Genomic DNA, 24,729 nt, shown 5'->3' on the forward strand with positions numbered 1-24,729 from the left:
TGAGCTGCGGCCTCCACAACTAAGACTGAAAGGACAACAACTTGAAGCTGAATGGCACCCTCCACAACTAAGATTGAAAGGACAACAACTTGACTTGGAGATAAGTCCTGGAAGTACACACTGTTCCCCAATAAAGTCCTTTTCCCCTTCCCCAATAAAATCTTAAAAAAAAAAAAAAGAATACACTAAAGAAAGTCATCAAATCACAAGAGCAATGAGCAAGAGAAGAAGAAAGGAACAGAGAACTACCAAAACAATGAACAAAATGGCAACTTGTGGATACTTGTGAATGATTACTTTAAATGTAAGTGGACTAATTTCTCCAATCAAAAGATATAGGGACTGAATGAATAAAAACCAAGACCCATCCATATTTTGCCTATAAGAGACTCACTTCATATCTAGGGACACACACAGACTGAATGTGAAGGGATAGAAAAATATTTCATGCAAATGGAAATGAAAAGAAAGCTGGGATAGCAATACTTAGACAAAATAGACTTTAAATCAAAGACTAACAAATGACAAAGAAGGACATTACATGATGATAAAGGTGTCAATCCAACAATAAGATAAAATATTTGTAAATATTTATGCACCCAACATAGGATCACCTAAATATATAAAGCAAATATTGACAGACATAAAGGGAGAAAATGACAGCAATACAATGATAGTAAGGGACTTTAATACCTCGCAATGGATAGATCATCTAAAAAGAAAATCAGTAAGGAATCATCAGCCTTAAATAGCACATTAGTTCTAGTAGTCTGAATAGATATTTATAGAACATTCCACTCAAAGGCAACAGAATTTACATTTTTAACGTGCACATGAAACACTGTCCAGGATAGTTTGCATATTAGACAATAAGTCTCAATAAATTTAAGAACATTGAAAGCATGTCAAGCACTTTTGACAACAACAATGGTATGAAACTAGGTATCAGTTACAAGAAGAGGAAAAATCACAAACACATGGAGAGTAGACAACATGATACTGAATAACCAATGAGTCAACAATTAGAGGAAATCAAAAAAACAAAAAACCTTGAGACAAATGAAAATGGAAACACAACATTCCGTAATATATGGGATGCAGCAAAAAACACATGTAAGAGGGAAATTCATGGAGATACAGGCCCTATCTCAAGAAACAAGAAAATCTCAAATAAGCAATCTAACTTTACACCTAAAGGAACTAGAAAAAGAAGAACAAATGAAGCCAAACGTTAGTAGAAGGAAGAAAGTATAAAGATCAGAGTGGAAATAAATGAAATAGAGACTATAAAATGGGAGGACGGGGGGATCAATGAAAATAAGAGCTGGTTCTTTGAAAAGATTTTAAAAAATACAAAAAGGATAAACATTTAGCCAGAGATATCAAGAAGAAAAGAAAGAGGGCTCAAATAAATAAAAGCAGAAAATTAAGGGGAGAAGTTATAACTGATACCTACAGAAATACAAAAAATCATAAGAGACCATTGAAGTAAACAGTTATACACCAACAAATTGGCCAACCTAGAAGAAATGGATAAATTCCTAGCAACATACAATCTTCCAAGACTGAATCATGAAAAAAATAGAAAATCTGAATAGACCAATTACAAATAAAGAGATTGAATCAGTAATCCAACAACTCCCAATAAACAAAAGTCCAGGACCAGATAGCTTCACTGGTGAATTGCATATGGTGTAAGAAAGACCACTTTCTTACACCATATACGAGAAAAAACTCAAAATGAATTAAAGGCTTAAATGTAAGACCCGAAGCTTAAAACTTCTAGAAAAAAAGTTCATTGACTTTGGTCTTAGGAGTATTTTTGTTGGCTCTGACTCCACAGGCAAGGGCAGCAAAAGCAAAAATACATTAAGCTCAAAACTTTTGCATAGCGAAGGAAATCAACAAAATGAAAAGGCAACCTACTGAATGGGAAAAGATACTTGCAAATAATATCTAAGAGGTTAATATCCAGAATATGTAAAGAACTCATACTCAATAACAAGAAAAGAACAATTTGAGTAAAAAATGGGCAGAGGATCTGAACAGACATTTTCCCAAAGACGTACAGATGACCAACAGGCACAAGAAAAGATACTCAACATCACTAGTTATCATGAAAATGCAAATTAAAACTGCAATGAGATACCACTTCACATCTGTCAGGATGGCTGTTATCAAAAAGACAAGAAATAACAAGTGTTGGTGAGGATGTGGAGAAAAGTGCACTATTGATGGAAATGTAAATTGGTGCAACCACTATGGAAAACAACAATATGGAAGTTCCTCAAAAACGTAAAAATATAACTACCTTATGATGCAGCAATTCCACTTCTGGGTATTTATCCAAAAAACAAAAAACACTAATTCAAAAAGATATGTGCCCCTCAATATTCATTGCAACATTATTTACAATAGCCAGGATATGGAAACAGCCTGTTTCCATCGATGCATGAGTGAATAAAGATGTTACATTTATATAATGGAATATTACTCAGCCATTAAAAAGAATGAAATCTTGGCATTTGCGACGACATGAATGGACCTTGAGGCTGTTATGCTAAGTGAAATAAGTCAAATGTAGAAAAACAGACACAGTGTGATTTCACTTTTATGTGGAATCTAAAAAACAAAGCAAACAAATAAAACCAGACTCATAGATACAGAGAACAGACTGCTGGTTGCCAGTGTGAAGGGGTTTAAGATGTACATACTTTCAGTTATAAAATAAAAATAAGTTATGGGGATGTAATGTACAGCATGGGGAATATAGTCAATAATATTATGTTAACTTATGTGTGACCGAGGGCAATTAGACTCATGGTGGTGGTCACTACCTAATGTATATAAATATTGAATCACTATGTACACCTGCAACTAACATAGATTGTGTGTCAATTATAGTTCAACAACAACAAAAACCCAGTGTCTGCACTGGGGAAAACTAAAAGGAGAGAAAAACTGAACCACTCATTTTGCTTAAGAAAGCCACTTCACATTATAACACTAATAGGAAAGACTTCTTTTGCTTATAGTAGTTCGACTTGCTGAAAATATAAATCAGAGCTGAGTTTTTATAGAGCACTAAGAATTATGGCAGTTCACGTGCTTTTATTGCACGTGTGTTATGTCTAAAGTTCTCTTCTTATGCTATGAGTATACAAAGGTGATTCCTCCTTTCATAGAGCTTAAAATTTAGGCTAAAAGACAATAAAAGGCTTTGCATGTATTCTAAGAAAAAAAAATAAAATTACCCACCAGATATAAGTGATAAAACACAAACAAAAAGGGTGCAGAGACGAACTGTCAGTGCTATTCTCCAAGAAGCCAGGCCCTGCAAGCCCCAAACTCTGTGCCTTGCCATGGGTGGGTACATACCGTCAGTCACACAGCCTTTCATCATTAGCCTAATGTCTTGCGTCCTTTACAGAAAAACCACTGGAAGGTGACTGAGAAACAATTTTTTTTTAATTTCCATCTATAGAAAACTATCTGTCAAAAGACTAGTATACAACTCAATAAGAAAACAACCCAACACACATTTGAACATAAATTTGAACATATGTTTCACCAAAGTAGATATAAAGATGGTAAATAAGTAATTTTTAAAATGGATAAGAGGGGCTGGCCCAGTGGCTCAGGTGGTTGGAGCGCCGTGCTCCTAACGCCGAGGTCGCTGGTTCGATTCCCACATGGGCCAGTGAGCTGCTCCCTCCATAGCTAAAATTGTGAACAACGGCTCTCCCTGGAGAGGGGCTGCCGTAGGCAGCAGGAGGTCAGAGTGAGCTGCTGCGGGCTGCTGTGTGCTGCTGCTGGCAGCCAACCGGCGACCGACTGCCTCAGCCGGGGGGGGGGGGGATACAAGGCTCATAATACCAGCATGGGCCAGAGAGCTGTGTCCTACACAACTAGCCTGAGAAACAACGGCTTGAACCGAAGTGGGGGAAGGAGGCGGAAGAAAGGAAGAAAAAAAATGGGTAAGAAATTTGAACACACATTTCACCAAGTAGATATATAGATGGTAAATAAGTACATGAAAGTCATTACAGAAATGCAAATTAAAATCACAATTACATACCACTACAATAAAATTTTTAACTGACAATACTAAGTATTGATGAAGATGCAGAACAGCTGGCACTTTCATACATGTTGGTGGGAATGCAAAATGGTCCAGCCACATTGAAAAATGTTTGACTTCCAAAAAAATAAAGTTACATACACTTAGCATACAACCTAGCAATCCTCTTCCTACGTATTTACCCAAGAGAAATGAAAGTATATATCGACCTATAAAAACCTGTCCATAAATGTGTATAGCAGCTTGATTCATAATTGCCCCAAACTGGAAACCACCCACATGTCCACCAGCACGGAAACAGATGAACAAGTTTCAGTGTTTCTATAAAATGGAATACTACTCTGCCGTGAAAAGGAGCTTCTGATACCTCCGTCAGCCTGAATCTCGGAAGTATTATGCTAACGGAAAAACTAGACTGAGAAGGCTACGTACGGTATGATTCCATTTGTATAACATTGTAGAAAAGGCAAAACTATTGAAACAGAAAGAAGAACAGTAGTTATTATATGCGGGATAAGGGAATTGTTTACAAAGGAGATAAAGGAACTTTGGGGGATGAAAACTTTGGAGGTGACTTTGATGGTGGTTACAGGTGTTTGTCAAAATTCATAGAATTGTACACCTAAAAATGGGTGTTTCACTGTATATAAATTATACCTCCATACACCATATTTGGAAGTAATTTATTATCAGTACACTCAAGTCTGGAGCTCAATGAGCATGAGTGATTTGGCAGTCAGTTTTCACTCCAGACGCCTATGCCTTTTCTCATGTATTTGACAGACTGTCATGTGGCTTTTCTCTGTCCTCATCACATTAAAAATGAGTCTCTGTTCCTCACTTCGTCCACCTTCAAATCCTTATCATCCTCCTGCCATCTAACTCATTCCTCTCTCCTCCCCACATTTCAGTAAACAGGTCTTCCAGTATTACTTCTGGTCTGTCTCTCGGTCTCTTTTTGACTAAATATCTTTTCCTACCACCGGTAGCACAGACCCTTTCCTCCAGTTTATCCATCAGCAAACCTGATCACTTCGTAACTTTGCTCCTCAGAGAGAAATGGTTGGTCTTGCAGTGGATGGTCTTGTATCCACTGTGGCGTATCATCCTTCTGCCGTCAAGTCAGGCTTTCCCATCCTGTCCGAGCAGTAAGTCACTGTGCCCCTTCTGTGCCCCTTCTCTACCCCAACCCTAGCCTGCCAGCTGCCAACCAGCACTCCTGTTTGCCAGTGGCAATTAATGGGGGACAAGAAGTTGTAGCCCTGAGTTTGTATGTTAAGAGACTGTGTTTTGGAATCCCCAAGTGTTCTCGGCCAGGTCGACCCTGGTCCTGTCTCCCTAGAGATTTAATTCCGGTCCCCCTTTGGATATATTCCTGGAGAAACATTTACATAGTAATATGTGCTGTACCACTTAAAATTGTTAATTGGAGATTGAATTACTTGTCAGCTTTTAAAAATGTAGTCCTCTCAGGTCAGGCAGGAAGATGTTAGCAGCATGAGTAGATGAGCTATTGCATTTTTTTCCTGCCCCATCCTCTTTTCTCTCCCCCTCCCTTTCCCTCTCTCCTCCTTCCTCCTTTCTTTTGTCCCGGTTTTACCACTTTTTCACTGCTCCCACTCATTCTTTCTCATATCTATCTCTCTTTCTGCCTTATCCAAACCTTTATCAATAACCTGACAGATCCCAGGGTGACATCTAGAATCATGGATGAAGTCCAGGGATGACGATTGCTCAGGAAATTTACAAAAACCCCTCCTCAGATCCTCCTGAGAATGGAAATATCCTAATGAGAAGAAGGACTGCAGCGAGGACCCAGCTTGTGTAGCTTAATTCTCAGATGCAGGAGTCATTTTGTACTCCCTGCTTTTTTAAATAATAGATTGCCCTGACCCACCAAGGATTGTTTACCGGGGGAAAGATTGGATAAAGAGGGGAAAACAGTGGTAGATTTCATTTTTATTCCATCGATGGGCATCATTATTTCCCACATCTTCAGCACATGATTGCAAATATTTGCCTATAAGTCTGAGGGTCCCCAACATAATGTGTATATCAGGACAAAAGCAATTTTTTAAAAAATTGAGCTAAGTTGCCTCTGTGAAACTTGGAAATCTCAATGCCTGTGCTGACAAATACCCTGACAAGTAAATAGTACACTCATTCTGTATTACATAGTGCTTTCATTTGCACAAAACCTCACAATGCTCTGCCACTTCAGTCAAACGTCGGGAGCACTGGGAAAAGGAAGAACGTGGTTATCTTGATCTCCAAAAAGGGATTTAAGGGAGAGAGCAGGCGGGATATTAGACTGTTTTCATTGCCTGTCAGCTATGGTAAACCTGAGCTGTCGGCAGTGTCTCTAGATAAGGAGCAAGAGCAGCAGAGACCTCAGTCTGTATGTATGACTGCATTCATTTGTACTTCTTTTGGAGCTCAAAATTTCTGTCGGTTGTGGAGCGTCTTTGGTGGTGTCTTTAACAATTGTGTGTCTCTGCTAGTCACCAGCTTTTATGCGGTTCCCTTCCTTCACAGGTCTGCCAGCCGCAATGAGTGAAGTGCTGGATGAGGCTTTAGTTTATACTGAGTGTATGAAGATCCTCTTTCCACTCAGCCTCAGCCCTTACTCAGGTGTGGCGATCTGCACACTCCTCCACAGGGGACTCTGAGATGGTGCCTGTTCCAAATATTTCATGGTCCTGCTTCTCCGCTTAGTCCTGGGGAGCCACAAAGTGGGTCCTCGGGACAGTCACCACTATTCCCAGTGGCTCCTGTGTTTCAGTGGGTATTGGTGCTTGTTGGGCAGATAAATTAAAAGTTTGTATCCTGCGGTAGAAAATGTAAGAGGAATAATTTGGGAAATGGAACATAGTCAGCAACTTGACTTTTATAGAAATGCATGCGTCGAAGTTGAAAAAGCTGATGAATGAAGGGCTTCTTCATGAAAATATGATGGTCATGAGAGTGGTTTACCCCAGATTTTGCTGTAGAAGGTTGGTAGGGCAACATATTGAGGAATAAGATAGTGGTTCTATGGGGGTTCTTTTCTTTGTCTTCCAAGATGCTAATCAAGGTTTGCGTAAGTGTTCCAGCATGATCGTTTCAGAGTTAGGCAGAATGGATTTTGTCCTAGCCCTGATTCTGCTTCTTTGGTTGGGGCTTTTGTTGTGAAGTATTCTAAAAATCATTAAAACCACTTGAGTCAGCAACGACCCCTATAAATCAGGAGCTATTGTGTGTGCCCTCATTCTACTGGTGCCTGCTCCAAACGCACGGTCATTGAAGATGAACTGGAGGGTGCTGCTTTCTCTTCACCACTTGTTAAGTAGCTATGATTGTCAGCATTTGTTTGTGGGTATGGAAGCAGGTTTCCTTTCTGTGTGTCCTTTCCCGCCCAAACCTCCACCTCCTACGATAAAGCTTGTCAGAGAGAGCCATTTGGAGACTCTGTTAATCTGCCCTATACCTTTTCTCTTTAATTCCCAAATTAAATGAATCTTCTCACATGACAAACATTTCTCTAGCCCAGAAATAATGTTCTTAGTTGTGATGAGCCCTGGTTAGGTTTCTTTCTGAACCCAGAGGAGAAGAAATGTAGAAATACTGCTGCCTTTTCAGAACAATACCAAAGTATCAGTTACAGAGTTTCCACTTGTAAGGGGAAGACATACCAAGTTATTAAACTCTTGCTCCTTCCAAGTTTGCCTCCCATTAGTTTGTAAGCATATGGAGTGGAATGGGCGAGTGGCAGAGCTTCTGGAAGTAGCCCAGTTCTGGGTGCTCTCTTCTTCCTTGAAAGGAGGGGCAAAAACATCTGAGGAAGGTGTGTTTAATCAGCGAAGCAGCTCTCGGTCCACTTTGGTCCCTTTGCTGGTTCTTCATCGGTCCATTAATAATTGTGGAGAGCTGTGAGAGTCTAAGTGGTTGGACATTACCGAGCACGAGAGACGATGTTTCCTAGGAAAGAAAACAGTGTTTCCGAATAGAAAATGGCCCCAGCTCTCTCTTGGAGGCAGCGAATTCCTGGCTCCTGTCATAGATTGTGAACATCGGATATTCAGGGTCAGCACAGTGTCTCCTTTTTATTCCTTTTCCCCCTTTCCAATTTTATTTTAATAATTAAAAATACTGCTGATCACACTGAATGACTTCTGGCAGAGAGGCGGTTGGTCCCAGAAGGACCAGTTGTGGGCCATCAGGTTTATGACATCCATAAAACCAGAGCCAGATCAGAGCACGGCCTCCCTGCCTGAGTGACAGGGTTTCTGCCCCCACCAGGGGCCCCCATCAGCCGATTGCTTTGGGTATTTGTTTTGGTTTGGTTTTTTTGTGGTTGTTCTGTTTTGTTTCCTAATACATGTGCAAGTGTGCATGTGTGCACACATTTAAAGATATAAATGAAACAGGTATGTAATGCCCTCTGCCTGTTAGAAAGACTAAAGCCATAAAAATAACAAACGGCATGTATTTGCTAGAATGTCAAAGTTATGAGTTTATTTTGTAATGATGTGCTCCTGCCTTCATGAGGTAAACTGGCCGTGGAGAAGGTGTTATTAGTAATATGGACTCAGTGGAGCAGAAAGCCGAGTGACCGAGAGATCAGTGTATCAGTCAGAAAGAGGGCAAATGGAAAGAGACAGCAGGAGAATGAGAAAAGAGCCGCAGTGCCTGGGCTGAGATTAAAGACAGACTGAGAGGAGGGTGGGAGCCCAGTGGTCAGAGATGGTCTCCCCCATTCCTGGGGTTCTTTCAAATGGAGCTGCCAGCACGGTGCTCTGCTCAGGGTGCCTGCAAAGGCTTGTTCTCTGCACTTCCTTATGGAGGAAAGCAGTAATCTGAGGGTAACCCTGCTTTCCATATTCTTTTCAGAAAGGTTTCTTCTGTCCTTCCTAGCTGAAGTAAAATGGCACCAAGGCCAGCTGGGTCACACTGAGGTGATTACTTTGGTCACCAACTTCCTCAGCCTTTGGAGGGTCTTGATGTAGGAGCTGAGCCAGCAGGCAGGGGAACTTCTCAAAGCTCCTCACAAGAAGGGGCGAAATGAGAATATCCAGGTAGAATTTGCTGGTCTTTCATTTATTAGGTTCTCGCCCAAAGACTGGAAATGAATAAAAGTTAGTAAGGAAGAAATGTTGTGTTGTAGTTATTTTCCAAAGGAGGAGGGGAGAGAGAAAAGGAAAGGTAAAATACAGTAAGCGCTCTACAACTGTTTAGAGCTCTCCAGGGCTACCCTAGATGACTGGCAATTACCACACACTCAGCAGTTTGCAATAGTCAGTGATCAGGCTGCCCAGCTTCCATCCGCTGGGTCAGAAAACCTCCCTTCCTGAAAGAAATTATTAACCAATCTTCAGGAGAAAAGAAACCCTACAATTTCCAAGTGCCAAGAATATTTTTTCTTCCTTTTTTATCCTTTACAGGAAACTTTGTGGTTTCCAGTTGTAGGTGCTCTTCGACCTCACAAGGGTTAAATTCCTCCAGGGATACCCAGGGATTGAGGCCTTGGATTCCCTGGAAACTTCAGAGGCAGGAGAGGTGGGATTGGGTAGAAATCACTGCCCTGTACCCCGCACACAAAGAGTTTAGACTCAAGCGTTCGTATCTGTATCATGAGTTGCTTCGCGATTTTGCCAGCCTTACGGCTTGAGTGTGTGTGTGTGTGTGTGTGTGTGTGTGTGTGTGTGTGTGTGTGGCAGGGGAAGGGGGGTGTCCAGCTTTAAAAATCAAATATAAGAGCGAAAATAATCCTTTTAAAAAGAATTTTAAAACGAGGAACCCAAACTTCACAGCGTTTCTGAGACTTGTCACTAGAGATTGTCAAAAGACAGGCGTGTTACCTCTTTTGTGTATATGCACACCAGGCCTGCAGATGACGAGCTAGCCCATTTCTTCAGGGCCCCAGCATCACCCACCCACCGCTGTGGTTTCAGCTCAGAGTCCAAGCATGCTACGCATACTGTGGCAGCTAGGAGAGGTGGGGGAGGGAGGAAGGGGGAGAAAGAGAGAGGGGGGAGAGAGGCTTGCTGGGTTTTCAGTTGCAGCAGTACATGTGAATGTTTAAAAGCCCTTTTTGTTTTCTAAGTTTTCTTTTTAGGATGAAGGTCCAGATAGTCCCTCAGAATCTGGAATCTCTCTCTTGTGCAGAAAAGAACCCATTTTCGTGAGAATTATGAAATAGACTGCCTTTATTTCCATGGAGACGAATGCCTTTTCTCTTGCTTGTTTCCCTAGGTCCTCGGGCGGGAAGTGTACACCTCCAATAACCAGCTGGGGGGCATCCAGATAATGCACAACAATGGGGTGACTCACAGCACCGTTTGTGATGATTTTGAAGGGGTTTTCACTATCCTGCACTGGCTGTCTTACATGCCTAAGGTGAGCCCTTCCTACCTGGCACCAAAAAGCCCCAGAGCCCAGAGGACCTGGCCCTTTCTCCACAGCCTACTGCCTCTACCCTTGAGACCGTACAGTGCAGCAATTCTTTGTGAAATATTCCTTGGAAAGCCGTTGATTTCTTTTGTTTCTTAAAGCCATCTTTTGCCTTCCACCTTTAAAATGCCTTTAGATTTCATTGCTTGGGCCCCTTTGTGATATTTTCCAGCCGTAGAACCCTTCACGGCCTTTCTGGGTTCAGACCCCAGCACATTAAGGCTTTCTGGTCACTGTGTGTTTTCTCCTCTGTAATAGCCTTCCATCCCTCTGGGGAGCTTTGCAGAAAGCCTGGGCACACCAAAGCCGGGCGTCAGAATGCACCGCTTTGTGCCAGGCTCCTTCCTGCATGAGCTCTGAGACTCGTACATATTCCTCAGGGCTTGGCCCACAATTGGGACGCTTCCAGCTGATGATTGGGACTTTTGGGTGTCATTCAGTATGTGGGCCCTCCTGTCTTTCTAACAATTGTCGCCTTGCTGGATGGCAGGACAGTTGTTTCCTAATGGCTGTGCTCTTTCCCTCCCAATGTCCTTCCAGAATGTAAACAGTTCAGTGCCCATCCTGAACTCCAAGGATCCTATAGATAGAATCATCGAGTTTGTTCCCACAAAGACCCCGTATGATCCTCGATGGATGCTCGCAGGCCGTCCTCACCCAAGTATGTATATGTTGGAGGAGCCTGTGGTGCCCCGGCCCTCAAGCTTTCCGTCTGTTTTTCAATCACTAACCAATTCCCGCACAATAGCATGTGACACAGAAAACAGCTACTAAAGTACCTGGAAATGAGAAAGCTCTGAAAAATGCTCTCTGAAGAAGAAAAAGATGGAAAACCCTTCAAGAGCAAGTGAAAAATAATGAGACGAGATTTACAAATCAGCCACTGAGTCATAAGCAGAGTAGTCACTAATACATTTCTTCTGTTTATTTTGCTAGTAAAGCACTTACTAGTGAATGGGTTCAAAGACTTTAAAACAGTTAAATATAAGCCATAGAACTCTAGGACCAGAGTCGTCAACCATCTAATTTCTCTAAACAGAGATGAATCAGATCAGTTTTAGAGAAGGTCTTTGCTCAGCAAGCTGTTGCCGAGCACCCACCTTGCGGGATGCCCTTCTTACGCTGATAACAGTATTGGCACTTGCTTTAGTCATTAATGTCAGGTTACTTTGGGAGATCATTTATTCATGAAGAGACTGGTCAGAACTTTTAATTTTATAAACAGAGCAAGAACACGCCCTCCCTACATGTTTATCTGATATATCCCTCTGTCTTGGGGCTGATTTTACCTAACTTTAAAAACAAAACAAAAAACAGAAGAGGTAGCTCCATATAAAGCAAATGTACATTCTTGTTTGTTGGTCCATTTGGCTTTTTTCACAAACCTTACTTATCGGGAGGTTCTTTTATGAAGCCCCAAATCCCCCTGTTACATGTTGAATCTTATTTTTTCAGGTATTTTTTTCTTTTTTGAGAAAGTGTTCGTTCTTTTTGGCATGTTTATTGCAACTATTTCAAAGAAAGGTTATATCTTAAAGAAGAATGGAATGCAGAAGATAATTAAATTTAAGAGTCAGCGTGATTTTGTTGAAAGAGAAAGAAGTCTTCATAAGGAAAATTTAATAAACCTCTTTGGGCACCCACTCTCAGCCAGGTGGAACTGTAACGCACTTCCATATACATTGTCTTATTTGGGCTTACCTCTCAGATTTTACAAGCTGAGAGAAGTCAAGTGATTTGTACAAGGTCACACAGCTATTACTTAGGAGCTGGGGCTTAATCCAAAGTCTAACTATACATAGTATAGAAAAATCACCAGAGGGAGGTTGATTTTAATTTAAAATTTTACCTATTGTCTTCAGTGCCTTTTCTTGTTAATTTTAATAAAACTAAATAGTTTTTCTACCATAGCCAGAAGAATCACCATAGTAATCTCTCTACCTCCTATTTTTATACCCTTATTATGATAAGAACTATGAGTCTGAGATAAAATTCAGGACTTTTCTGGGACAATTCAGAACAAGATTCAGTGAGTATTCTAGGAATTATGGGGAGCCATCTTAGCTGACTTCTAAGTTCTACATCGGAAGTGAACATGACCCACTCTTTGGGAGCTGTAAAGCCCACCTGCAATAGCCCCAGCCCACCAGTGGCTCTCTCCCCCCACCAAATCAACATATAAGGCAGGAGGGTTTTGAAAGAAGACATTTCCATTTTGAAATGAATTCTGTAGTTTAAGTCGTTATTGAAGTGAGAATCATAAGATGATCTAAGCATATAAATTAAAATTTCAATATCTTCATGCATTTAGAGGTTTGGTTTAGAACCATCATCAAAATTTGAGCCCTCTTTCATGGGGTGCACAGGTGTGTATGTCTGTATGTGTATAAGTGGGTATTAGCTTGGCCATTATTAATGAGATCTACAGAATAAAATGGAATTTGTGATAAACTAAGTTTTCTGTGTTTTGGATAATATTTTTTCATCGACTCCCTAGTAATTCATCCTGCTGTCTGTATGCAGCCAACACTCGCTCCCAAATCGAGTGACTTCAGATTTTAATTTAGTGGAAACGTTAAAGAAAGCAGATGATTCCCTGTGATAAGTTAAAGCAGATATCTTCTAGGTGAAAAGTTAAAGTCATTTATTAGAGGAGATAGTGCTGTGATATTCTTCAAACTGACGCCCAACACGAGACCAGAATCTAAACGATCGGCTTTGGGCTCACGATAGAGAGATAATTTTGAAATGGATGATCACATTTTACACTGGGGCCATAGAGGCAAGGAATGTAGAACACAGTAATTACAAGTTTAGTCTTGATAAAACACTCTCCATCCTGTTTAAGTCAGCAGAGGTTAGCTTGCTCGGATCTCCACTTTTAATTGGTTTTGGACTTGGGTTTTTAGGGGGCGGAGGGGCATGTTCAAATTAGAAGAATCACTGAGAAACCGAGAGCTCAGAGGGCAAGCTAGGAAACAGTTATTTGCAGAAGCTTTTATGGGGACTTGGTCAAACATGGGTACCTGTGGAACAGAAGTTTTGTGTTTTTTTCCTTAAACTAAGATGTTGAAAGTTACGTGTGTTGCCAGTGAAGGAAATTCTGTATGCAAGGGAAGTTAGTGACATGAAGTGTGCATCTTAACCACTGTATTCTCACTCTGTCAATAGCATGTGGGGTGGCCCTTTCTTATAAAAAGATTATACTTTGTCAGCTGTAAATAAAGTGGATTTATATCTTGTTGCTTTTGTAGCAGGAAAAAGCTGAGTCCATTTTCTTTCCCCCAAATTTGGATCCTCATCTGATCATTAATACTTACCATTTGGCTGTCTTCAGCTTTCTGTTAAAAGAAAGTCAGTGGCGTCAAACAAAATTGTAAGCTAAGTTTTAAAATAGAAACAGACATTTTGAAAACATCTTTAATGACTTGGCTGCCTTTTGACAAATGTGTTTGTGGTGTTTTGAAAAAAGCCAAGTTATTTATTTTAAAGCAATGCAAACTCTGCTAGCTGAACCCCATCGTTTAACAATAAATGATGCTTTTGCTGATAAATGGATCTTTTTATATGCAGCCCAGCAAATGAAATGGGAGATGAGGTCTGAAGGCAAATGAACATTCAGCTGTCTAATGCTTCCGTCTATTATAACATGGTTAAAAAACACAACAAACTTCCCCAAATAATCCCCCAAATCCAACCATAAATTTGCCAGTTCCGGTGCATGTTCAATGGATTAACTGTCTTTATTCTCTGTTTTCTTTCTTTTCCTGCTATAGCCCAGAAAGGTCAGTGGTTGAGTGGATTTTTTGACTATGGGTCTTTCTCAGAAATCATGCAACCCTGGGCACAGACTGTGGTGGTTGGCAGAGCCAGGTAAGAGCTCTTTTGTTCTGGAAGCTCTTTTTCCTCCCAACGAAAAACAAGAAAGGAAAGGGCCATGACTATCTAGGTTCCTACCAATAATGTTCTCTTTGTCTAAACTTTCTAAGAATTTTGGATTATAGTCCTTCCCAAGGCAGCATGACAGGAGTGCTGGTTCCCAGTAGTCATTTATTTAGCGTGTCACTCCGATGACGTGTTGAATCTGAAGTCTGGTTTTGACAACATTTCCTCGTTATAATGCTGAAAGAAAAACTCTTTGGAGTTTGTAAATAGCCACAGCCCACCGATGATCCCCATCCCCTCCCCTAAGACCTTTCAGGAGTAAGTAATAAGTGAATCAGCTTTATCTACTTCTCTGTGTAACTTGAAAGAAGTTCCTTCATGGCATCGAGATTATTTAAGTAGCAAATGTACTATCTTGGCTTATCACCACATTTGTATTGCAAAAAAACAGTTTACCTGAAACAGGAGTAAAACAAGCTGGAATAGGTTGCTGGGATACCTGTATTTTGTAAGTGGGAAATTGAAGTTTCTATTAAATGTTAATACCCACTCGAAGAAGTGCTTCACTCCATAGCAAGCTCTGCACGAAATAATCTGTAGCGCTCGCCGTAACGAGCCCCTGCCAGGGCCGATCTTAATCTCATCCGGCACTGCAGAGACATGCTGCCCTGGGGACCCACACCTGGCGCTCAGCTGCCTCTCGGGGGCAATCAGTTTTCCTTATCTGGGTGAAAAGTGGCACCTGCTCAAGATTCTCAAACATGCCACATTGGGTTGAGATTTAGATTCTAGCCTTGAAAATAATTCTAGGCTTTGTGGTTCTCTCAGTACAGCAGGTCAGCACGCCTCATGCTGCCAGTGACAAGGAGCCATCAGATCGCAAATCCCACAGACAGGAGCTTCCACCGTGACTCTGAATAAGAGTCAGGCCCCGAGTCAGCCCAAATTGAAACCCGCAGGGACTAGCTCCCATTTCCTCTTGCAGCTCAGGCCCTTCCACTTCACCCCAGGCTTCTGGGTCCCCGTGAGAATTACTCTCTGCCTGATGAAATTCCCACTGGAGAGGTGGAGATGGGGGGTGCACGAGAGAGAGAGAGAGAGCCCTCTCCTACCCGGGACCCATCGGTTTGTTACAGAGATTCCTCACATCACACTCAGACCAACTTTTTTGAAAATTTGTCTCATCTAGTCAGCTTCAGTTTTCCTGTCTATAAAAAACATGACAGGTTTTAAGCCTCAGAAAGCCAAACCTTTGTTAAGGTTTTTAAGATCCTCCCATGGGAACCAAGAGACTAATGCTTCACACTTACGATTGGGAGAATAGGGATTGTCTATGAGCAAGATCAGTCAAGCTTGGCTTTGGCTAGCTCTGCCATTGTTTATTGCGAAGTCAGAGTGAGGACTCTGACTTCTCCCTTTCTTTCCATCTGATGAGTTCTGGGCTTCTTACTCCAAACACATACACATGCTCACAACTATATAAAACACAAATGGAGCTAGCTTCTTTCAAAAGCAATGGCATTTCAAGAAATAAATATAAATGTATTCTTCTGGGATTGTTACTGTAAGTGCTGCCAAAACTCATCTTTGGTATGTATGTTTGGAATATGTGTGCTATTGGCTGTAAATTGTCTTTTATTATTCCATGGCACCTTGTCCAGGGACACACTATAAAACAAGATGTAGCATCTTCAAGTGCTAGCCTGATAAAATTTATATGAAGTATAATAGAAAACAGAAGTTGTTCTGAGCTGTTTTCAAGTTCAATAAATAACTGTAATACTCGGATAAAGATGTTCTTTATTAGGTCACATGGGCCCTAATATATAAGTTATAAGTTACCGATTTAGGGTGGCTTTTGCAATTACAAGTTTCCAGTTGGATTGTTAATCATTGTGAAGAGAAATATTTCTAAACCCTCCTGTGTACCTCCTGCTCATTGCCTGGTTGTCTAGAGGGCTTTTGATTCTGATTCAGTGCAGGCAAGTGACAAGGGGGTGGGTGGTCCCCACTCAGGCCCCTGTCAGGCCTCTTGTACGACAAGAATCCATTTCCAGTAGCCAGTGTAACAACCAAAGACCATCCTTCATGGAAAAGTTTGTTATGGAGATGCCATGGAGGAATGAGAGACTATAACCCATCCTAGTCCCAACCCCAAGGAACGCAGCTGAGAAACTGAAGATTGAATTACATTTTCCAGAGTAGGGACTCGCCCTGTAGCTGTACCTTGCAGCAATCTGTCCCCTCCCCTCCTCTTTCCTCTTCTTCTCTCGCTCTCTCCTTCCTCCCTCCCCCCTTCTCTCTCTCTCTCTCTCTCTCTCTCTCTCTCTCTCTCTCTCTCTCTCTCTCTCTCTCTCTCTCTCATTGACTTTTAGTAGGAAATCTTTATGAAGACCAACTCGGCAAGGTTTCATGGAGTATAGTTGTAGAGGCTTTGAGTTCCTCAACAGTTTTTTAAACTAACATAGCTTGGAGATTAAATATGTACTTCCAGTAGAGATCAGCTGTTTCACCAAGATTACTACTGAAAGGTATCCCCGTCCTGTAGCTCTTTGCCGATGAAAGAGAAGGTTAAGGGCTTGTTTAATCACCTCCCTATGCTTGTCATCATCCCCATAACATACCTACTCACTCCCCATCTATACTCCCAATGGTAAGACCTACTGTACCTTCAGATGTTATTTGGAACTATGTTTTAATTCTCCATAGAAAAGTACGGCTCTATTCCAGCAATGCCAGCATTTATTAAATCAGTTGCTGAAACTTTCAGGTTCCTACTACCTTTCAAACCATTTCTCTCCATCTTCACCAAAGAGATGCTGTATGAGGAACTGAGAAATTTCACTTGGCAACCACAAAAATGTGTGTGCAGGCACTCGTGCATATGCTGAGCTCTTGAGTCTAAATGCAGAGGCTGGCCTGCTACAACCCTTGGTTTCAATTTATCCTGTGTTGAGAGGAGTGATTCTAAAGGTAGTTTCCCACCGTATTTACAAAAATTACCATATTCACCAAATCTAGAGAGTCTTACATTTTACTGCAAGAAGAATCAGATTTCCCTTTGCTGTCTGTATTTGTTTCCAGTTTTTTCCTCCAATGTTTTGATGTAGGATTGGAAAATAAATGACTAGCTGTCATGTTGACATACATTGGGTTCTTATGTGACTCATTTTTTTATCAGGCTAGGAGGAATACCTGTGGGAGTAGTTGCTGTGGAAACCCGAACAGTAGAACTAAGTACCCCAGCTGATCCTGCAAACCTGGATTCTGAAGCCAAGGTAGAGCACCTCGAATTCTCTGTATACCTGTGTTTGGAGCTGTGTGTCCTTTCTGCAGAGACTGGATACATTTATTGCAAGCACTGCAAACCACCAGTTTTGGAGGGAAGGGCAGTCAGCAGCCTTGAATGATTTCAGACCAACATATACTCACTTTTAAGGTGATTTTAACTGGACTACAAGCTAAATTCTGCCTGAAAAATCAAATAGGCCTTTGCATTGTCTTGTTGATGCTAGAAAACAGTCTACTTGTGTTGGAGGTGTGGTCTTACAGAAAGGCAGCCGACGCAGTGCCGAAGGCTCTGAGGTCCCAGATGCTCTGATCACACAGATGGAGGAGCTACTACTAGAGTTAAAAATGGAGTCTGCCAAAATGGGAACACCACAGCCCATTTTTTTAAAAAGGATGGATAACATTTCCACACTCTGACAAGATCCAGAAAATGAGAGTGGGGAGAGACCGGGGAGGAAGCTATGCACAAGGTCCTATCAGGGTTCCTGTTGATTAACCACAGAGCAGAAAAAACTGCACTAAGCACAGAGCTGAGGGGACTTGGAGTCTGTGGGCAATTGGCTGCTTTGAGGAGTGTAGATGAGTCACTTCAAGTGGCCCTTGGGAATCCTAGAACAAGGATCCGGAGACTGCACACTTCCATTACAAGCAGTAAGGTTTCCCTTTTTGGACTAAAGAGTGGCAGTGTGATCAGGACTTAAAAAGAGGAGTGTTTAACAAAGTCAAAGATCCAGGATCTTTTGTTTGTTTGTTTGTTTGTTTTCTTCTAAGAACATCTTCAGGATGAACAACAGTTTTTGTTTGTTTAGCTTGATGTTGAGTTTTTAATTAGTCAAACCTCCTTCACCTTGTAGAGACTCCCCCTCAAACTGTGTTGTTAACTGTGTCTCCTCTTTCATTTCCCCCAATAGATCATCCAGCAGGCTGGCCAGGTTTGGTTCCCAGACTCTGCGTTTAAGACCTTTCAGGCCATCAAGGACTTCAAACGGGAAGGGCTGCCTCTGATGGTCTTTGCTAACTGGAGAGGCTTCTCTGGTGGGATGAAAGGTGATTGGCCTGGCTGTGGGCTGGAGGGGCAGAAGGGGAAAGAGGGCTTATGCTGGGCAGAGCCTGTGGGCATCCATCCCCCTAGGCTTTTTGGGGATTATGCTCCCTCTGAGATGTCTTCTGAGCTGCCACCTGAATGGGAAAATTCAGTGTGTTTTACAATTCCATGCAAACTCTCAGAACAACCTTCTAGTGTTATCCACGTGGACTGCTGTTCTGTGCTAGCTTCCACAGGTGCGTGGTGGTCCTGGGAAGTCCGATCATGCTAGTCTCTGACCCTCTTCTCTGGGCATACTTTTTGTTGCTGCACTCTTTACCACTCTACAGTGACCAAGATGGATACTGAAATTAGCCTTTTCCAGAAGGAAACAAACCAATGCCATACCAGAGGCTGTTCTTTGTGGTGATTTGTGATATGTTTTATTATTATCCAACAACAGCCCTGGGCCTGTGGCTCCAGCATATTAGCCCTTTATTACAAAGGCCCTGCTCCGTGCTGTGGGAATTGCTTAGTGATTAGGCAGCAGTATCACCATCTTAAGTGAGAATCCTCTGTGTGCAGAGCCACTGTGGACAGCTCAGGGAACACCAAAGGAAACACACTCTGCCTCTTAGAGCAATGAAGCTCTCTCCAGTGGCCAGAGATGCATGGCCACACCGAGAACAGCGACTACTTACCAGGAGGGGATGACTATGCCCATGAGTGTCAACTTCATTCACGGAGGGGAGAGCTCAGTTTTCTCAAGTAGTAGAATGGGTTCGAAGAGTAGGAGCAGTGGATGCCGCTGGAGTAAATAGAGTGATCAGAGATACGGTTGTATGAAATATGGAAGGATGAACTCTCACCCAGAAAACCTTGGGGCAGGAGCATCTCTAGCTCTGAGGGAAGACACTGGAGAAGTTCCCCTTTTATAGATTATCAGCTATGGGTGGAGAGAGATTAGAGTCTTATTTCAACAACTTTCCCTTATCTGGCTAGGAAAAGCCCTACAAGGCCGGGCCTTCCTGGCAAAATGTAGAAGACTAGGGAAATTTTTTGCTTTTTGAATTCAAAAGGTCCCCTTTGCCCATATTTGCTGGAGAGCTACCACTTTTGTTACTTTTCTTGGGGGAGACTTGACTACACATGCAAATTCACATCTGTATACTTTCTTGGACTATCAAGGTGAATTGTTTTTGGACAAAGATAATAAATCAGTGGAAATGCCGTAAGATATTGAGAGTATAGGTTAAACAAGTGAATTCTACACATTTTTAGTGGATTCCTATTTGCAAGGAATTATGCTAGTTACTGCAGACAAAACAGAAGCAAGTCAGAAACAGACAGTGCCTCAAGGAGTCAAGAAAAATGTCTTAGGAAGGATGATAAAGCTACAACGTATAAAGAACATACCACAGTGTTCACAAGAGGATGATACTATATTAAATTTTGGTGAGGGGGGCCTGAAACCCCTTTCATGTATACACATGAGATTCAGTTAGCATCAGATTTCGCTTGATCCCCAATTCCTTGGCTGTAAGATTTACATTAAGACTTAAGAGAGAATGCAGTTCTACCTCTCCTTAGGTACATCTCTTCCAGGGGCCACTGAGAATTTGCTGTTCCTGACACTACTTAGGCGTAACTCAGCCTGGCTATTTTGTCTAACGAGTTCAGAGTTCAGAAGTTTGCCATGTACCTCTTGTGGGAAAAGCTTTAATTCTGCTGCATATTTTGGCTCAGGCCCAGATTGGCTGCTCGCCCTGTACCAATAAGAACAACAACAATTAAGATTCATTGAGCTCTTTTCACTGGAAACTGTACTAACCATTTTACATGCATTATCTTACATAATCATCACAACAAGCACCTCTGAGGGTAGGTTATATTATTATCTGCAATTTACATAAATTGAGACTTATGTTAAGTAAATTTCCCAAGATCATTTAGCTAAAAATGACAGATTTGGGAAAGGAACACAGATCTGTCTGATTTCCTACAGCACAGACGGCTGGTTTTTTTAGAGCCTAAGACCAGACCAGATCTACTAGAATATTCCTAGAACAGAGTATCTAGGTTCCTGAGAAAGTTATTATTAACGTACCTCCCTCCCCTCTGCTTTGGTGTTGTCCTTGGTTATTGTGACAAGAAACGTCAAGAGCTCAGAAATCAGTTATGTTTCTTTATTGTGGTAAAATACACATCACAGTGTATGTCATTTTAACCAGGTGTAAGTGTACAATTCAATGGTATTAAATACATTCACAATGTTGTATAACCATCACCTCTATATATACTCAACTTTTTTATCCATAACATTAAATCTGTGCCCATTAAACACTAACCTCCCCCCTTTTCTCCCTGGTCAAAAATTAGTCATTGGCCTGATACAGACCAGGGTCAGTCTCTCTTCTGAATTTTGGTGCTGCTATTTCCGTTTATACGTCACTTAGGACAGAAAAGGCTCTGGGAAAGATAGAGATTGGTGTAAAAGTAGGAGGGGGGGAGCTCCACCTTCGTACTTACACACAGACCGGGATGTTTTCTACATATTATCTCATGTAAAGGGACCTAAGCTGAGAGTCATCCCATATCCCTTGGGGAGATGTTTGCAGTTTTGGTTTCAATACTGGCTGGGGATTATGCAGGGAGGGAAAATAAACAATTATGCCATCCCTCAGTGCACACAAACACACAGCCAGGAGCCGACTGCACTGTGGGTAAAATGACTCCAAAATTGTGTGTAATGAGTAGGAAAAGATTAGAGACAGCTCTTGCTATGCTGAAAATTGACATTAGTGGAGGGGAAAAAAAAAAAAACTCTTTACTAGTCGGCCTAGGAGGTCTAATTCGAGCAGTAAAAATATAAATAAATAAATAAAAGCATGTCAAGATGGTATTGGTGCTTTTTTTCCAATGAGCTCTATCTGGCCGGAAGGCTATTCAGCATAATGCAAAATTAAATTATAAAAACTGGCTGAATATTTAGATGGAAGAGCCATTTGGAAGCAGTTTATTTAGACGAACCGGCAATGACCCACAACAGGGAGACATCAAGCGTGAAATTTACTAGAAATTAGCACCAGGGTCCCAGCCTCAGCATGAATAGCTTGATAGCATGCAAATCCCAGTGATATTAAGCCACCTCACTGATGGTGCTACAGGGTCACTCTCAGTTGGCTTTTCATGTTATACTTATTATTTTTTCCTGGGACAGGTTATAAATAACAATAAAAAAACATTTATGGAAAACTTTAACTGGAATGAAAGTCTATTCTGAAGTCTCCGATTACTTGGATGTTGAAATACAGTGTCAGCCAGCCATAATGAACTCATGAGCGAGATGACGTTTATGCCGCTTACGTATGCCTAATGTTTACCTTCAGCTCCCAACAGATAATCTCGCCCCACGCCAATATGATCTGTTCCAGTTTTGAGAGTGGGAGGCACTGTGGAAACACCCTAGCACCCTGCTCCCTTGCTTGGTACATGTGGCGGCCACACTTTATCCATGTTGTGTAACAGTGAAGGCCCCAGTGGGCAGGGTTGGTGTCTGGGTGCTGAGAACACACTGGAAAGGCTGTGTGATCACCGCTCAGGCAGATGCTCTTTGCTCCCGCCTCTCCAATGAAGAACATGTCCGTATTTTCCGTTCCCAGTTGTATTTCGCAAGGCCTGAGAATTGGCAGCATAGGCATCGCTTTAAAATTCCCCAGACTGATGTCTAGCCTAAACCCTTGGGAATAGCCCCTCCCCTGCTATTTTTGGCTGTGCTTTTTTTCTGTCTCTTAAATATGGATTTCCGACAAATGTGTGTCAGATTGTTGCCAAGTATTTCAGCCTGCCTTTCAAAATGTGTAGTTTGGGGCAGCTGGTTCAGTATGAGCATGTTGTTTGTAGAGTTTGTTTGAGTATTTGTGTTTTAATAGGCTTTTTTGCTTTTGGGATGTTTTGGTGGTTGGATTGTGGGTCTGTTGGTGCTCCAGGTTAGATGGAGGCATTATTTTCAGTCCCCAGCTTGTCAGCTTTAATGAACCTCGATGCTCCTTTTCTACTCAGTCTTGGGGCCTGAAGATAATTGTGTGGCAGTTCAGATCCAAGCTGGTAATGTCATCAGTACAATTTCTGACCATACAAAAAATCCAGGCAAAATTTAGAAATGTTCAGACATTTATTCAAGTCTCTTTTCTGGTTTCTGTTTTACTCAGCCGTTGTATCAGGTGCTGGAAAGCAGATCACCTCAGCCTTAAGACCTTTCCTTGCAATAAGAATGATGAGTTAAGAATGAAGTGGTAGAATGTGGACCTTAGAGCCCAAAAGGTCTATGTTTGAGTCTTATTTCTGCCACTCAGTCACTTATTTAAACCTGAGTTTACTCACTGTAACTTGGATATAAGAACAAGATGATTTTCTGATGATTAAATGATTTATGTGTGTGTATATATGAAGCCGTGCTCGCCGGTATGCAGTAAACCAGCTGTGATGATAAAAGGAGGGACCAGGGTCTATTTTACAAAAATGAAAAATGCACACACACTCAACTTCATCCCAAACTATTTGCATATACTTTGAAATCAAATGGTGTGTTTTTTTTAATTAAATAAATTAAAGTACATTTTAGAGTCCCCTTTTCTTTTTGGGGAGCTGGGTCTGTTAATCATAGATAGTGCAAAGACAGATTTTGCATAGATATGTCTTTAACAAACAGGAATGAAGAGACTGGAAACTTTCCCTTCATTTGCCTCTAACACACTCTTCTTTTCCACGTAAGATGACTTTCTTTATGCTGTTTTCTGTTGTTTTACTTCTTTTATCTACGCCTTCTGTTTCTTCTCTGTGCATGATACCATTGAGGGCCACTCCTTTCTATTGTTCTGAGACTGTGCTCTTGGCAGCACTGAAAAATGTACTGCTAATTACACAATTATTTTATTATGTAGCACTGGTTGAAATATCCACTAAAGAATTAATTTAGTTAAAATAATTTGAACTGAGCAATTATTTTCATAACCACAGAATTAGCGTAAAGCGCTTAAAGTCCTTTATTCCCTGCTCTTCATACAGCAGTTGTGTAATTAGCAGTAAATTTTTTTGGTTTTTGCTTTCCTCCCAAGGGAAGAAATGTCTTTGCTCTGATCATATATACAGAGTATGTGACCATACACATTCCTCATGGAGTAGGGAGTTTTTCCTGGGGCAGCCTATGAATTTTTGGAATTTCTGAAGTCTTCACAGATGAATCAGGTTGGGACAATGGAGAAAGGCGCATGCCTTGCAGTAAACTGTGTTCACTGATGGTTTGTCTCTAGAGCCATTTTTACTTTGGAGAAGGTGGCAGTTTAATTTGCCAGTTACTACAATGAAAGCAATTTCTATTTGGTTTGCTCTTAACTTCCTGAAAAATGCTTCTTTGCTTTGGATTTCCAGAATTGATTTATTCCAAATTGAGATCCTCTCTTTGATAGGAAAGTTTGAACTCTGTTGAACCTGTTATTTGGTGTTTAAAAAGGATCCATTGCGGTTCCACTGAAGTACTCATTAAATATCTGAAATCATAAACCTAAAGCTTTAGCAATATTTAGACTTTAGTGAGCTAGGAAATGGGAAGAAGTTCATAAATTACTGGGAAATAAATAACTGATCCTACTTTCACTTTATTTATGTATCAGGGGTCCCTTTTCTTCAGACTGCTCCTGGCTTTGAGGGACATTCCAGAGTGTACTCATTAGCAAAATGAAGAGGTGGCTCCACTTTTTATGTGGCTGTGTGATATTTCCAATAAATATATATGCATTTAATTTTTTTCCTCTCACTGAAACCCTGATAAAAATGCAACTGCTAAGGAATTAATTTGTTTTTCTTTCTGGTTGTGTCCTTTCCGAAGTGTGTATGTGCTCATTCATTCATTCAGCAAACACTTATGTTCCAGGCACTGGACAGGACACTGGGGATAAAAGGTGAAAGATGCCGTTTTTGAAGGATCCATTTCTATTAGCTGCACATATTAAGAGCTTAT

General features: G+C 41.3%; 1 protein-coding gene across 10 annotated transcripts in view; it reads left to right on the top strand.

Annotated features, from left to right (window-relative positions):
- Positions 1–24,729, top strand: part of ACACA (acetyl-CoA carboxylase alpha) — a 255,219-nt gene that overhangs the window by 204,584 nt on the left and 25,906 nt on the right. For all 10 annotated transcript variants that reach the window (XM_081029227.1, XM_081029226.1, XM_081029223.1 and 7 more), the window contains 5 exons: positions 10,313–10,456; positions 11,051–11,171; positions 14,287–14,383; positions 17,577–17,673; positions 18,598–18,733. In XM_081029227.1, the coding sequence (XP_080885353.1) occupies positions 10,313–10,456; positions 11,051–11,171; positions 14,287–14,383; positions 17,577–17,673; positions 18,598–18,733 (595 nt within the window). The remainder of the gene's footprint in view (positions 1–10,312; positions 10,457–11,050; positions 11,172–14,286; positions 14,384–17,576; positions 17,674–18,597; positions 18,734–24,729) is intronic.

Source organism: Rhinolophus hipposideros, assembly GCF_964194185.1.
Source record: "Rhinolophus hipposideros genome assembly, chromosome: 20".
In the NCBI taxonomy this organism is placed as follows: Eukaryota; Metazoa; Chordata; class Mammalia; order Chiroptera; family Rhinolophidae; genus Rhinolophus; species Rhinolophus hipposideros.